The sequence below is a fragment of the Passer montanus genome, unplaced genomic scaffold, assembly GCF_014805655.1.
Source record: "Passer montanus isolate IOZ18808 unplaced genomic scaffold, ASM1480565v1 scaffold19, whole genome shotgun sequence".
NCBI classification, from domain to species: domain Eukaryota; kingdom Metazoa; phylum Chordata; class Aves; order Passeriformes; family Passeridae; genus Passer; species Passer montanus.
Window position 1 is genome coordinate 3,027,104 of NW_024366480.1, and position 15,374 is coordinate 3,042,477.

The following is a 15,374-nucleotide window of genomic DNA, read 5'->3' on the forward strand; positions in this document are numbered from 1 at the left end:
ACCATCTCTCCCTAACAAGCCTCACCTCACAAACCCCATCCACTTTTCTCAGATAAAGATGTTTGCAACTCAGTCGACCACAGCTGTGAGCATATTTGTGTTAATACTGGTGATTCCTATGTCTGCAAGTGTCATGAAGACTTCATACTGAGGGAAGATGGAAAAACTTGCAGGAGTAAGTTATTTAATCTTTGGTTTGTACTTCCTGGTCTGTTAATGAAACACACTGTGCAACAGTAGTGTGTTATTTATGTCTTTATAACAAATTAGCTTCATGTAAGTGGGATCCTTCATGAAAAATTATAGCCAAATTTTTAATATTTTGTGAAATTTATTTACTTAGCTAACTGTGCTAAATACAATTTTCATTATTCCAAGGTAAAAATGTCTGCAAAACAGTCACCCATGGTTGTGAACATGTCTGTGTTCCAACTGGCGATTCATACATGTGTCAGTGTCACAAGGGATTTGTATTGAGGCGAGACAGGAAAACATGCAGGAGTGAGTAGCTGAAACTTTTATGGGGAATATGTTTTTCAGTCTTAAAAGAAATAACAGACTTAATTTTACTCAAAGCTTGTTCATGACAGTTTTATATTTGAAAAATGGTCTAATAAGGGGACTCTCTTAACAATTCTCAGATAAAGACCTGTGTAAATCCATTGACCATGGCTGTGAACATGTGTGCATTAATAATAACAACTCATACAGCTGTCAGTGCCATGAGGGCTTTGTCCTGCGACAAGATGGGAGAACATGTCGAAGTAAGTAACTCATTATGTCTGTCAGCCTCTCTTCTCTGGCACTGCTACATGAATGAACAAAGATATTTTACTCCTTTGTCATGTGTTCTTCAGATGCCGTGTTTGGAGTATTTGGATTTATAAAAGGTTAAACAGAATACAGATAAATACTTCAATTTTTCCTAGGTAAAGATGTCTGTAAATCAGTTGACCATGGTTGTGAATATGCTTGTGTTAATAATGGCGATTCCTATATCTGCAAATGCCAGGAGGGATATGTACTAAAAGAGGATCAGAAAACATGCAGAAGTAAGTATATTTTATTTAGAAAGCATTTGTTTCTTTTATTTCAAAAATTAATTGACCTCACTTCAAAAAAATTATAGAATCATAGCGTGGTGTGGGTTGGAAGGAACCTTATTAAAGACCACTTAGTTCAATCTCCCTGCTGATGGTAAGGACACCTTCTACTAGACCAGGTGTCTCCAAGCCAAATCCAGCCTGGCTTTGAACACTGCCACAACCTTTCATTTCAAACATGATATAATATTTGAAAGCCCAGGGCATATGTGTGTTGCAGAAAATGTCTCAAACAATTAACTTGAAGCTCTCCTAAGCAAAAATCTACCAAATTGGAAGAGTTGTTTTAGTACAATAATAATTCTTTTGAAACATCAGGGAAAAGCCAAAGGGGAATCTTATTATCAAGGAATGTACATTTTAATCAGGTTCATGTACTGTGGGTCTTTTATCTTTATATACTGTATTTTAAAATCCCATTAATTTTATTTGCTTATCTTCCAACATAACATGTATTTATGTCATCATCTCTTAATACTTGGAGGAGAAATTCTACTGGAATTCAGTAAAAATGTTTATTCTGCCAAAAATGGATGCCTTAGTTGAGCAGATTGTGATTACCAAAAGAACAGTAACAACTTCTGACTATTCTCAATCCTGACACCATGCACCATGAACTGCTGCCTTTTCTTGACTTCTGCAGTAGTACTGAGGTGGTTCTGATATGTATATTAATTGCATTTTCACCTTAGTATATGTGAGGTGTCTTTTTCTCAGATGACTGCAGAAAGGAACTCTTGAGCAGTTTTAAAATAGATATTTCCTAAGGAGAGAAGTCCAGGCTTTAAAGCTGAAAATCCGTTTTTCGTACTTTAACTTGATAACAAACATCTCCAGTAATTTCTGCATAGTGATTTCTGCTGAATAACTCTCTTTTGTGTAGTGCTTACAGCATTCTGCCTGTACAAAGATCAGAGATTAGTGGAGGTCAGACTTTATTTGGTCCAGACTAAGAAGCAAATCCTACATTCCTTAGCATGGCATATTTTCCCTGGAAGCTACATTGATCCAATAGGAGCTAGCTCCAGTAGGAGCTCTGCAGCTAGCCTTTGCACAAAGCACAATAATCTCTGCCTGCTGAAGGCAATTCCTTTCCAGAGTTTAAAATAAAACAAAATAACACACCTGGCAGAAGCAGTCTGCAACTTGGAAGGCATTCTCCAATCTCTAAATTCCCTAACCTTTTTATTGATGCCCTACAAACTACTGTCATTTTTGTATGTGCATTTGCCAAAAAGTATGAGAAATACAAATTTTACCAATTCCAATGTCTTCTGGCAAACTCCCAGCTCTAATGGGTCAACCAGAAACACAGCAGCAATACATAAGTCTTCTAATTACAAAATTGGTAGACACAAGCAAAAAAACCCTTATCTAGCCAATTCTGATTATCTCAACAATTAAATAGTTTTAAAACCATTTTATAACTCCCGCAACACAAATGCAGCTTCAGTGATTCTCTTCCATGTCTCTTAGTGCTGAAAATTTGACAAACGCAAGGTTAGCATTCAGGCTGATCTCTGGAAGAAAATGATGGCAACTCTGTCTATGTGCTAGCTATGTTCTTCAGTTCTCTTCACTAAAGAGTAATTCTAAACATTCTCTGATTTTTGCTGCATTTTAAAGAATTATAGTATTCTGCAAAGCAGAATATGTCTCAGTAAATATTTGCTGTGGTTATAATTTTGTTAAATTCTCAGTCATAGGCCCACACTTAGCTTTTGAGACAGACTGTACACATCTTCAGACACATTGGCACAGAAGGACGAGCCAGGAACAGGGTACTTTACATTATCCCTGAATTTTTTCCAGGATATCCAGTTCCCTTTCCCAGTTTTGTGGAGTTGTTTCTTGATCTGTACACTCTGTTACTCCTTTCACAGGATGCACTGAAGGCCCAATTGACCTGGTGTTTGTGATTGATGGATCAAAAAGTCTTGGAGAGGATAATTTTGAAATTGTAAAACAGTTTGTCTCAGGAATCTTGGATACACTTGAGATTTCTCCCAAAGCTGCTCGAGTTGGTTTGCTTCAGTATTCCAATGAGGTTCGTACAGAGTTTACATTAAGGCAGTTCAGCTCAGCCAAAGACATGAAGAAAGCTGTGTCACAAATGAAATACATGGGCCGAGGTTCCATGACAGGACTGGCACTGAGGCAAATGTCTGAGAGAAGCTTCACAGAGACAGAAGGAGCAAGACCATTTTCAGCAAATGTGCCTCGAATCTCCATTGTGTTTACGGATGGGCGGGCCCAGGATGAAGTGTCTGAGTGGGCTACCAGAGCAAAGCAACGTGGTAAGGGGATGTTTGCTGTCAACATTTTTGGTATCTCATTCTAAAAGGCAAATATTGTTAGGAGTAAGATGTAGTGACAGTTTGGATGTGCTAATTGAGAGATTGTTTGCCAAAGCAGTCTGGCCAGAGACAGTGACCACTGTCCTGCACATCAGATCTTTGTGTTCACAACATCAGATCTTTGTGTTCACAAGGGCCTTTGCTGCCAGGCATGTGCATCATCCCCACAGCAGGGCTCATGGGGAGTGCCTCACAGGCAGGTGGTGACACCCACCTGGCATGCCCTGAGTGCCCAGAACGTATCCTCTAAGGCTAGACATTTGATACAGAGACCTGGGAACACTGGGAGCTTCATCAAAAATTCTAGGAAAACAATAAAAGAAACCCCAAGCTGTCTCTTCAAAATACAGCAATCTATTCTTGTGAGAAATACCATGGTAATAATTGGCTATATTTTTGTTTACAGGGTATATTCTTTATTTTTAATGAGTTTTATAGTGCTATTGGTGTTCTGGAAGGAAGATTACTCTTTTGGAAAGCATATAACTGTAGCGCTGCCTATCTTACTGTTCCTACATAGCTGTATGCTGAAATGTGACTGAAAACTGGTGATTTTTAATTTCTAATATATTTGGACAGACATCTATCCTTTAGAACACCTGTACCACAAATGAGAATCTTTTCATCTGTTTAGCAGAGTCAACTGAAAATTTTCAAAACTTGTCAAGAAAATAAACAATCCCTTTTTTCTTCACTAAACCCTTTTTTTTCAATTTTATGAGAAACTGCTTTAAGAACCATGGCTGATGGGCCACAACACAGAGAAAATATCCAGACTTCAAAAGATTTTGCATATCTTTTTTTCTGTGCTTGTTTTAGTGATTTGACTTATTAATCAGAATTTGATACATGATTAGTAGAGCACTGATCAGGTTCGATACCTCTCTCTAAGGAGAAAAGGGAAAAACATCCAAGGATATGAGAAGGGCACGTGCTAACAAGAGTGGCATTCCAATGAAAGAGAAAGTGATTTTAAAATAACTTTAAAAACCCCAAACATTTACAGGCTTACTAGTAAGATTAAACGACATGGAGGATTTACAGAAGGAAAGAAGTACAAACCAACTTCTTTACTTGCTGAATGAAACCTCAGCTCTGGACTGCTTACACTGACTCTGCAATGCTACAAGCCAAACCTACTCCCTGTGTAATTGCAGCATAACCAGTAGAGTAATGCTCAATATGAAATGGACCTTGAATACTTTTTCACTGATATCCCTAAGTCTTTAAATAGCAATAACTTCAGCATGAATGGTGCATTCATTAAATGGAATTAGCTTCTGGTGGACAATTTCCTTTCCTGGCTAAAGTGCAATGGTAGGCAGATTCATGAAGAAAAGTAAGGAGATACATTAAAAGTTAAAAACCTGGAAAACGCATACTTTGTGGTATTATCAGGCCCATGATTCTTCAGCAAAAAGGTTCAAAGTTGCAATTCAGTGAGTGTGCAGCAGTTATCATCTCATGTTAAATAAAGATATCAAACCTCCTCATCTCAAACCTCCTCATTGGAAACCAACCAGAGAAGGCAACTTCTTCTCTTGAATCATGTAAGAGCTGTGAAGCTCATAGCTGTACTATGAATCACAAAATCGGGACTTCTTGTGGACACTTTCTAAGCCAAAACTGATATACAGAGAAATGGTGTATCAGATCATGTACTCATGAGCATAAAAACATAACTGCTGAAAAAGAGATTATTGAAGATCTCTATGTTTTGAGGTTATTGCCTGTTTAAAATCTATCTGGTGAGAGGGCTCTGAACCACTTTTTCTTTCCCTTCTTCTAGAGTTAAGAAAACTAGACATCCTCACTTACCTTCCCCCAGCACCTCTGCTGTGGAAATACTTGTCCTGAGCATCCCTGTTGTAAGGCTTTTTCTTTCCTAGCCCCCAAAATTTCTTGTTTTCCCATTTTTACACTCCTGCGTGGGTCTTGCAGCCTGTTATTGCCCCTCAGAGAGCAAGAATCAAGTCTCATTGTGCTCTGAGGATTTCACTTAAACTCTTATGTATTTTTCTGAAAAATTACTGCCATCTTTCAGGATTCTGCCCCATTTGCTAATATGTAACAGGTTTTCCCATCAGCCCAGTAATCAGCTGCATTGCACATACCCTAACCAAGGACTTGCAGTGCAATAGTGAGGCTGAACTGTGTGATTCTCTTGGATTGTTTGTAATACTCTTTCTGGGACCATTTACTATCAGGCAAGTGTCATCTCTTTAACACAAAAACTGTATGTCAAATTACAGCAAACAAGAGAGTTTCTGCAAATATCCCAGTAATTAAAGCATATTAAGCCTCTTCACTGATTTTGAAGTTACGTATAATACGTTTCTTGGGCTCTCCCTTTCTCTTTTATTTTCCTTTCATGGACAAACAAGTGCTTAGAATTAGAACTGCTAAAATAATAAGTATGTGCAATTTCTTTTGAATCCAGGTATAATCATCTATGCCATTGGAATAGGAAAAGCAATTGAGGAAGAACTGCTGGAAATTGCTTCTGAGCCATCATATAAACATCTCTTCTATGCTGAGGATTTCACAGCTCTGGAGGACATAAGTGAAGAGCTAAGAGCCCAAATCTGTGAAGGTAACAAAATTCCATTTTCCTTGAGATAGAAGTAAATATTTTCAGGTATTTTGCTTTTTGGATTTTTCTGCCTTTTAATACATTAAGAATATATACTGTTAATCCATCACTGGGTAAATGTATTAGTAATTATCTTACCTTTATTGTCATGAAGGTTGCATAAGATGTACAAGTCTATGCCTAGAAGAATCAATCTCTTCTGCTCTCTTCTATTTCTACAGTTGAGTCAGCCATGCATTGAACCCCACTCCACCAAATAAACATGATCTATTTCATTAGGAATGTGGGAAAATAATCAGGGATTTGTAATATCTTAATGAGAATTTAAAAAAAAATCCTAAGACCAGCAGCAAAAACCTAAACCACAGCAAAATAAATTGTCAAGAGCTGTTATGTGTATTTATAGACTAAAAATAGTTCATTGAAGATACATTCACAGCTACAAAGAGTGGATTTCAGTTATGCATAAACTCTGAGTTTTGCTACACAAGTGTTGAAGGTTTGTTTCAGAAAGCACCCTTCATTCTGGAACAAACAGCTTGTATATAAACATTCCCAGATGAAGTTTTGCAAGGGGAAAGAGGGAATCTGAGCTGAGATGAAAGCTATGGAGCCAGGGAGAGGACAGCATGCCATGACACTCTCCCACTCACACATTCCCAAGACTCAGTATTTTTTTCTACATTCAAACTGGTACCTGAAGCAAAATTCAGAAGCAACACATAGAATGATGTTAGTCATAAGACTAGAATTGTGTGAGATTATTTAATTTTCATTAGATTTTATCTGGTTATTTTCTTGAAATTAAATGCAAACAGATTTGGCCCTTTTTTTTTCTTTTACATTATTGTATAAAATTAGCAGCAAGACATTTCTTTACACAGATCTCAAGAAATAATCTGTAAAAAAGACTTTGAGGATGTGTCTTAGCTTCTATACTCTTTGTCCTTCAGTCCTAAGAAGGTCTAGTTTCGTATTTCGGAAATACTAAATACTATGATAATATAAAACCAAGCCAGTTCAATTAACCTTATTAGGCAGATAATCTTCCAATGACAGCACATCATCTTAAAAGCTTTTAGAGAAGCCAAGCCCAAAACTATCTGGCAGCCAGAACAATAATTCTCACTTGTTAGCAAACCCCAGTATAATAACTCTCACTGACCAGCAAATCCCAGAGCTCAGTGATGGAAATGCATCCTTCAGGTACCCACAACAGTGGTTAGCAACCACAATGTTTTTTTTCCTTTTAACTACATTATTTACAATATGAAAAAATAAGTAAATCCTGCCCCTTTGTGGCAGTTTCTTGTCTGCACCTCCAGTAACTGGGCAGCACTTGTACTTCAGCTTCTGTCAACAACAGGCAATGAATGCCTCACACCTGTGAACTGAGGACTGACCCAGCCTTGTTTTTCTGGACACTCCAGAACTACCTATTACTCATCAACTCACTCCACCAGAAATTCTGCTTCCACACCTGTTACACAACCGAAAAGTTCTTTTTTAAATTCCTTCTGTTGTACACAGTGAAATTTTTCTCCTCCTTTACTCCAGCTTTGGTCCTTAGCTGAGGTCTTCTGAGGCTCCACCTTGTGAGGACAGTAGGAGATCCTGTCCTCAAGGACTCCACTGACAGAGCTTCTCATCCCTAACCCCAGCCATGGATGCACTGCATGTTTCCAACCAAAGTAGGAGTCCTCCAAACGTTTTTTTTGAGGGGTTAGGCTTTTTTCTTTTATTCTGCAAGAAAGCATCTGCCTTGTAAAATAGCTGCTGATTACTATTAATTATTCTTGATGATTAGTAGTAAAGGCAAAAAATTTGTTTTTTTTTTTTTTCCCTCTTGCCTCTTATTAAAAGGAATTCAGTTGGAAGGTTCCCATTCACTGCCTTGGTTAATATTAATTTCTCATCTGACTGGAAGCACTAACGAGGCTCCAGCAATGTCATACATAATACGCACTCAATATGATTGCAGCTTCAGCCCTGGGCATGTGCATTGTGGGAGCTTTTAATTACATGGTCATATACTATTTTTGTCACAAGACCCCAGCCCTGATCAGATGACAGTACTCAACAGCCAGCTGGTTAACATTCTGTTCTCCTTCCAAATTGTGGATCGTTATCAGTTTGGCAAATACTCAGACACTGCTTTTGATGTGACACTTTCTCACAGGCTCCTCCTAACAAATTACTTGTGGTTTTTTACAAAACAGAACACTAAAAATGAACATCCAACTTCAGCATTGTTCCCCACCAAATTTATTCATTGCACTGACTTCACCAAGGGATTCAGGGTGACCAGCCTCTGTCACTACTTGTGTATTTATTCAGCTTCACAGAGGCAATGAGATCGGAAATCTCAGAGCCCCAACTAGTTCCTGAAGCATGAAGAGGAGTTTCTCAAATGCCCAATTCCTATTCCAAACTGGAGACCTCCTGCCACCTCTACCAGTGCATCTGTCATTTTTCTGCTCCTAATTACATGTTCATACCAGCCCAGTGCCCAAAGCTCACACATTTCAGGTCAGTTCCTCTGCCCTTCCTAAACAACCCCCTCATAAGCCTGCAGCTCCTGAACAACTTCTCGAGCAAGTCATTACCCAGGGTCAAATACTCAAAATTTATCTTACCTGCTCTGTCACTCCTACAACAGAAATCTTCACCATCCTTGTTCCCACTTGATCATTCTTCAGCTAGACTCTGCTTCTCGTTTGATTCATTCCCTTGTGATCTCATCCCACACCTCTCTGCCCTGAACTCTTCTCCAAAATCTGAGTTCCTTCCAGCAGCTGGTTCCCATGCAGACTGAGATATCTATATCTCTCTATAGAAACATTGTAGTTCTGCTGCCTGATCTCTGGTCTCCTTATTCAACCACTGTTCTTCCCTAATATTCATGTTCAGCAATTCCAACCTCCACTCAAAAGGGCCTCATCTCCTTCCCAGTGCAATTTAGCACAGCTGTATTTTATTATGCATCTGTCAAAACTGACTAAACCAGCAGGGACCCCAATAGTTATAGCAAACCTGGATGTCACACAAGCATCTTCCACCTCCCTACTGCATCTTCATGGTGTATCATCCCTAGTGCAAACTCCCTAGGCGAGTTTGCACTGTCACCATGCATTCACTTTCAGGGAAGGAGCTCTGGGTTCCAGAGGAGGGGGTGTGTCCCAGATGCTCCATCACCCTGGCATCATCGGTCCCGTCGTGCAGTTGTTAAATACCTGCTCTTCAGCTCAGCTGGGCCGTGAAGGGCTCCGGAGTCAGTGGAAGGTGAAGTGTTCCTTTCCTAGCGAAGGAGCCACCCGTGCCCGAGGAACCGCAGCTGCCTCCACACTGCCCTCTGGCGCACGGAAGGGGCAGGACACACAATGGCTGCGGTTCTGCCTCCGAACAGGTTTCAGGTCAGATCCTCTCAATCTCCTGACTAAAAAGATCGGGGTGTGGAGTCTGAAATAAATCCTTACATTTTAAGGGCTGTGCTTCATGAATTAGAAACATGCATTTTTTGCTTATAACTGTAGTGTATCAAATAGATGCTGCTGCACCCTTCTCACCTAAAAACTCCTAACACCCTGATCAATGTTTCCCATTTTAAAGAAGACTGAAGGACAGGAAGAAACTTTTTCTTTCTCCAAGCAATATTCTTATTCAGTCCACCCCAAAGGATGATGAATGATAATGAAACATGAAAGAATTTTCACTGTAGGACACAAAGTAGATTGCTGTAATTTCAGACTGCTTCACTGTTTCTTCACTAATAATCACTTCTGGTTTTGGATGAGTTCTGGTAGTCTGAGTTGAAGGGCAAATTGTGGAGTTTCCATAAAAACTGGACCTTTTCTAAAGTGCACAGGTATGAGGCATTCTCCATGTGTTATTAGAGACAAACATCAAGCTACTGTCAAGAAACATCTCCAATTCTAGGGAATGTGAACATTTTTATTGCTCCTTTTGTGATATAATTTCCTTTGGAAATTTCTATCTACCAGCCTTGAAAGAGTCACCTCACCAGCAGGATGCATCATCTGGGAGGCTTCATAAGACTGATCCACAGCCTTCAGGTTGGCTGTTTTAACTCAAGTGTCCTCTCCTGCTGCCTTTTCATGCTGCCTCCTGTAGAGGACTCTCACAATTCAGCTAAAATGGTTTATCCCATGTTCCTGCCTCCACACCTCTCCAAGTCACCCTGAAATGTGAAAAATGGAGATTCACTGTAACAAAAGCATGGCTGCATGCTTCTTACATCATCTGAATGAAATACTTCACGGGGAAGCTTGTATTTCAACACTGGGCTTCACACTTTAAGCATGTTCAGCTTTCAATCACTTCTGTTTTTCACAGGAACCTTCACAATTCCCTTTCAGTCCCTCCACAACTTCTATCATGTATACAGTAAATACAGCCTAACAGCCTGGTTCCTTCATATCTTTCCTTGAATGATCCTCACTGCAATTAGTGACATTTCTTACTAATTAAGGAGAACTCGGTGCATGTGAGTAGAAAAAAAAATTATAATTTAGTGGGTCTGATTTTTAGAGTTTTGGGGGGTTTCCTGCAGGACCTGAATCAACCACAATAGCCATCACAGATGTCATTGACTGTCCACATCTTGCAGTACACCACAAGTATCTATTTGAAGACAGTCACATCCACTCAACAACAGGTAATCAGGCTCCCTTTGTTTGGAACAACCCAGACTATTCTTTGAACATGGAGGACTACACATTGTGTGCTGTCTTCCAGTACCAACAGAATCTGCCTCAGGGCGTTCCTTGGGATGTTGACCTGTTTTGAGGAACAGGAAGCTTTATTAAACCTGCTCTGCATTTATAATGCCTTTTCATTTCCTCCCCATCCTATTCAATTTATTCAGCATTTAGCTTACACTTAAGTGTTTGTTTTTCAGCAAAAGCCTCAAAAGATAATGACCAGTGCAAATGTGAAAACCTTGTGACATTCCAGAACTATGCAACCAGTGAAGTAAGAAAACTCACCCAGCGATATATCCTTTCAGAGTAACTGTTTCTTACAGGTAAGATAAGAAAGGCAGGATTTTGCATCAAGTCTAAACTGCCTCCATAGCTAAATTCAGTTTATTGTAATGAAAATCTAAAGTACATAATAGTTGCCAAGAAGCAAGGCTTTTAACTTTTAACCTGCTTCTCCTTCATAGAAGGAACCAAAATATTAACAAGGCTCTTTAATAACCCCTTACAGTAAACACCTTCAGGAACAGCAAAGAAACAACTGGTCAAATTCACGACTAACATGCTTTGCTTTGGTTTACTTCTTCAGATGCTACTGAAATAGCATTTACTGGTTACAGGTGTACAGGAGATGTTTCCCTGCTGAACTCCTTGGTGAGGTACCATATGCAGTGAGTCATTTAAAACCATACTCTAGATGAGGAGGAAATCAGAGGACTCAGGTTTGGTTAATCTTGCATTAAAATAAATGCAGATAAAAGTTAGCAAAGTGCAGATCACTAGCTTCTGCTGCCCAATTAGTCTATTTCAAGAGAGCTGCTAGTGCATCAGCCTTTACACTGCCTGCAATATCCACATCTCAGGAAAGAGCAGCAAACTGGCAATACAACTCATCATGCACTATTTATGCAGCAAATTCCTCTTTTCTTCATGAAAGCTGCTTCTGATCAAATAAATACTAACAAGACATCGCATGTTCTACTTGAGTTGTGTAACTGTGTGCAAGAGCAGTAAGCACTTTTTCTCTGCACAGAAGAGTGCAGTGATACCAACAGCTCATTACTCTGTGCTTCCTAGACAGGAACAGCTTCAGACTGAACAGTCAGTCCAGAGGGAGGCAAACAGAACATTGCCCACCAGTTCAGACCTTCCCTGCAGCAGCCAGCCTATCTCTCACCTGCCCAAGTGAATCCTTGGGCAGACACTTTAAGGAATTATGTTCTAATCACTTGATTGAATTACTCCATGCAAAGCAGATTTCATAAAGGAGGAGAAGAAAGTCATCATGAAAGGTTATTGCTAGGTGTTGTAAATGCTCATCAACATACACACTGCTCTGATGGGACATCTTCAAACAACTTTGGAGAAAAATTTCTAGGTAATTTCCCACATCCATATATATGCATTGTATGACACGCAGCATTCCAACCTGCATGCTGACAAGAAAGGAGACCAATTCTTGCCCCTTCAGCTCTTTACCACAATCTCCTGCAGCTGGGCTGTGAGAAACTCTGAGCTTACCTAGAATCAAAGAGCTCAGTTACTAAGTTTAGAAGCTTAGCAACATGTGCTTTTTTGCTTTACCATTTGAGCAGGCAACCCTGTGATTTTTACTCCGATGGCTCAAGGTGATGGAAAACCTGTTAACACTGAACCAGAGACTAGGAGTTTTGATAGAACAGTGCTAAGCACTTCCTCAGAGCACTGTGCAGCCACTGCTTTGGAGAGTATGAACCATCCAGTTTCCTCTTTATTACAAACCTCGTCTCTCTGCCTTATCTCAAGAGCAGCTCAGGTATGAGGTGTTACACTAGTCCTTGGTAACTGCAGACTGCTGGCTAGTCCTCATCCAGAGATCTGGGGGTGGGGGGAGAACTGGCTACAAAAGTAGCTCAGTAACACAATACAGATATAAAGGGACCAGTTCAAACTGTTTCGTGTCCAGCTACATTAACTTCTATCAGTAAGTTGAGCACAGTTTCACTGTTTCAGCTTTGCCTCTGTGAACACTTGAGAAATATGGCCATTGGAGAAAATGCAGTTCACATGGTGCTCCTATGCAGAGTAAGCTTGCTGCAGCACAGACAAGAAATTACCAAACCAAATGTCCAGGTAGACTGGACACCCACAGAAGCAGGATACCCACCCTTGCTCCTTTACTAGCAAGAGATTTTCCTGCTGACAGTGCAGGGGGTGGGGGGGACAGACGACAGTACACGTGGCTGTTCTGGCCAAACTCAAGAGGCCAAACTCCATTTGCCTCTCTGCCCTAAAAAATTCTTAACGTGTCAAAGATCCCAGTTTCTATACCCAGTTCTCCATCCTCCCTTGTGTAAGACCTTAAAATGTTGAATTCAAGACTCTAGTCAAACAAGCAAGGAGTGGGGCGCAACAAATTCATCCTTCTGAGGTAGATCCTCAGTGCCTTCAGATCTCGCTAGGCCTCCTCTTCCTCTCAGCTTCCCCTGGCTGCAGCCTTTCCATGGCACTCAGAGAGGGGCTGAAGGAAACAGTACTGGTCCAACATCATCTTACAGGAGACAGCATTCCTGCCAACTGGAAGTGCTTATCAGGAAAGGGATTCTGTACTCTACTTTGCACTGCTACAGCTTCCTACTGTTAATGGAACCAGCCCTAGATCCCATGGAGTTTGTTGTGCTCTATTTGTCTGGAAACCACTGTCACAACTGTGGACAGGAACAGATGATGAGGAGCAGCCATTCTTACTGGGGTCTGAGCCCCACAGTTCTATAATCTGCTGTTAGTTATGTGCAGTCTTCCACATGATTAAGTGAAACATTTTTAAACAGCATTAACTAGATAAATATTTACCCTCGTTTTAAAATAGAGAAAAGCATTCAATTGGTAGAACCAGCCTTTTTAATAAGCTGCAGTCTGAACTCCATGTCAAGGTATGCCTGTTAAGGCATGGGGCTTCACACAGCTTTCTCAACTCAGCTGATCAAATCAGAACAATAAATGGGAATATCATATGAGAAACTACTGGGAGTCAAAGAGGAGAAACAAGAGAATGTTTATGGACCATAGTGATCAGGTAGCTGACTGCTTCTATTAATGCATCCTATCAGTGGCTCTCTTTCCTTAACTTTTATCTACTGGAAGAAATGACGAAGAGAATGGAAGACTTGGAAAACAGGCTAAAATACTGATCAGAATTTTAAGTGTATGCTACACTGTATATTTATACATACAAACTTGTCAGAGCTATTTTCTTAAACTGGTTCAAAGTAAAATAACATCTTTGTGTCTGAAGTTGAAAAGAATTTTCTGGATCCTTCCATTTATATGCCATGTGTGGTCTTGCATTGATTGCAGATAAGAAATTTTGATAATTTTATATAAACAATTTAGTAACTAGCAGAAGTTCTAATTAAGCAGAACAACTGAAATAAGCTATGCAAAATAATAAAATGCTGTTATTTTTTGAAATTAAACCTCCATGTTTTGAAGTATTTTTAGGGTATGAATTTGACTTGCTTTTCTGTATTTCCCTCCTCCACTCCTGGTATTTTAAGCACACAGTTTGTGTGTATATATATAGTTCTATGTATAGACATACACAGAACAAGTGAGACAGCATTCACAGCCATTAGGCTTGACTGGGTTCTTCAGTTACTACTGGAATCAGCAGGAAGTAAAAATATAGTTACACATTTGTGTTTAAACTGTGATGGAATTAAATTATCAAAGTGGAAAGTCTGCTGGGTTATCAGGGCATCATAACTTGGAAGTTTCAAAAACTTTTCCTTATGTCCAGACTACCCAACTTTTCCCTGCTGTCCTTTGGTCAGTATTCACCGATTCTCTAACTTTCCTAAATGCAAGTAGTATATTAATTCTGAAAATATTACTTGTCAATTCAGTTAGCTGCACACCTGTTAAACACTAAAACACAAAAGCAGCAAACTGCTTCTATTCTGGCCACCGTAAGTGTTTTCAAGTCTCACTCCCTTCCCTTGAATGCAACTCATCCAGATCTGTTTTTAATAGGTTTAATAGGTAAATATACCAGCACTTCCTCCTTTGCTTGAAGTCTGCCTCTTGACTTTCTCCAAATGGAAACACCAAACCTTATAACAGAAGTAGTTGCAGCAAAACTTAAGTGAGTGATCTCAGACAAGCTGGTGAGTGTGCATGGATATACTTTGAAAGATACCTTGTGCTTTGGCATACTTTCAAATTCTGCAAGGTTACAGGTACATTCTGATCTCATTGGGTGTTTGCTTTTACCATGTCAGAAAATCACTGGCATCTCAATTAACAATCCCTAGTAATAAGGAACATCCTGCAGTCATGGTCTCAAACAAAACAGGCACAAATCCCTAAGATACTGACATTCTCAGCAGTTGTGACTTGAGAACACTAGCTCATCTGTCTCCAGTATCTTCACAAAACTAAAAAAAAAGGCTACTGATTTAAAAACAGCTTTGTGAAGTTAACTGTTATCTTACTGAAAGTGTATGTTACACATCAAGGACCTATATGCTGTTTTTCCTTTCACAAGTATGTACTTTTGGAAGGAAAAGACAAAGGAACTAATGCACATTAGTACTTGATTCACTTGGTAAAAAGTGTGAAATAT

General features: G+C 39.6%; 1 protein-coding gene across 4 annotated transcripts in view; it reads left to right on the forward strand.

The window, feature by feature from the left end:
- MATN2 (matrilin 2) overlaps positions 1-14,861 on the forward strand; it is a 69,091-nt gene extending 54,230 nt beyond the window's left edge. For 2 of the 4 annotated variants that reach the window (XM_039706230.1, XM_039706228.1), the window contains exons 18-27: positions 53-175; positions 379-501; positions 642-764; positions 930-1,052; positions 2,987-3,400; positions 5,901-6,053; positions 10,055-10,126; positions 10,624-10,728; positions 10,972-11,067; positions 13,889-14,861. In XM_039706230.1, the coding sequence (XP_039562164.1) occupies positions 53-175; positions 379-501; positions 642-764; positions 930-1,052; positions 2,987-3,400; positions 5,901-6,053; positions 10,055-10,126; positions 10,624-10,728; positions 10,972-11,067; positions 13,889-13,941 (1,385 nt within the window). In that variant the 3' untranslated portion in view covers positions 13,942-14,861. The remainder of the gene's footprint in view (positions 1-52; positions 176-378; positions 502-641; positions 765-929; positions 1,053-2,986; positions 3,401-5,900; positions 6,054-10,054; positions 10,127-10,623; positions 10,729-10,971; positions 11,068-13,888) is intronic. The other 2 variants (XM_039706231.1, XM_039706232.1) reach the window with 2 other exon arrangements.
- Positions 14,862-15,374: the final 513 nt, after the last annotated feature.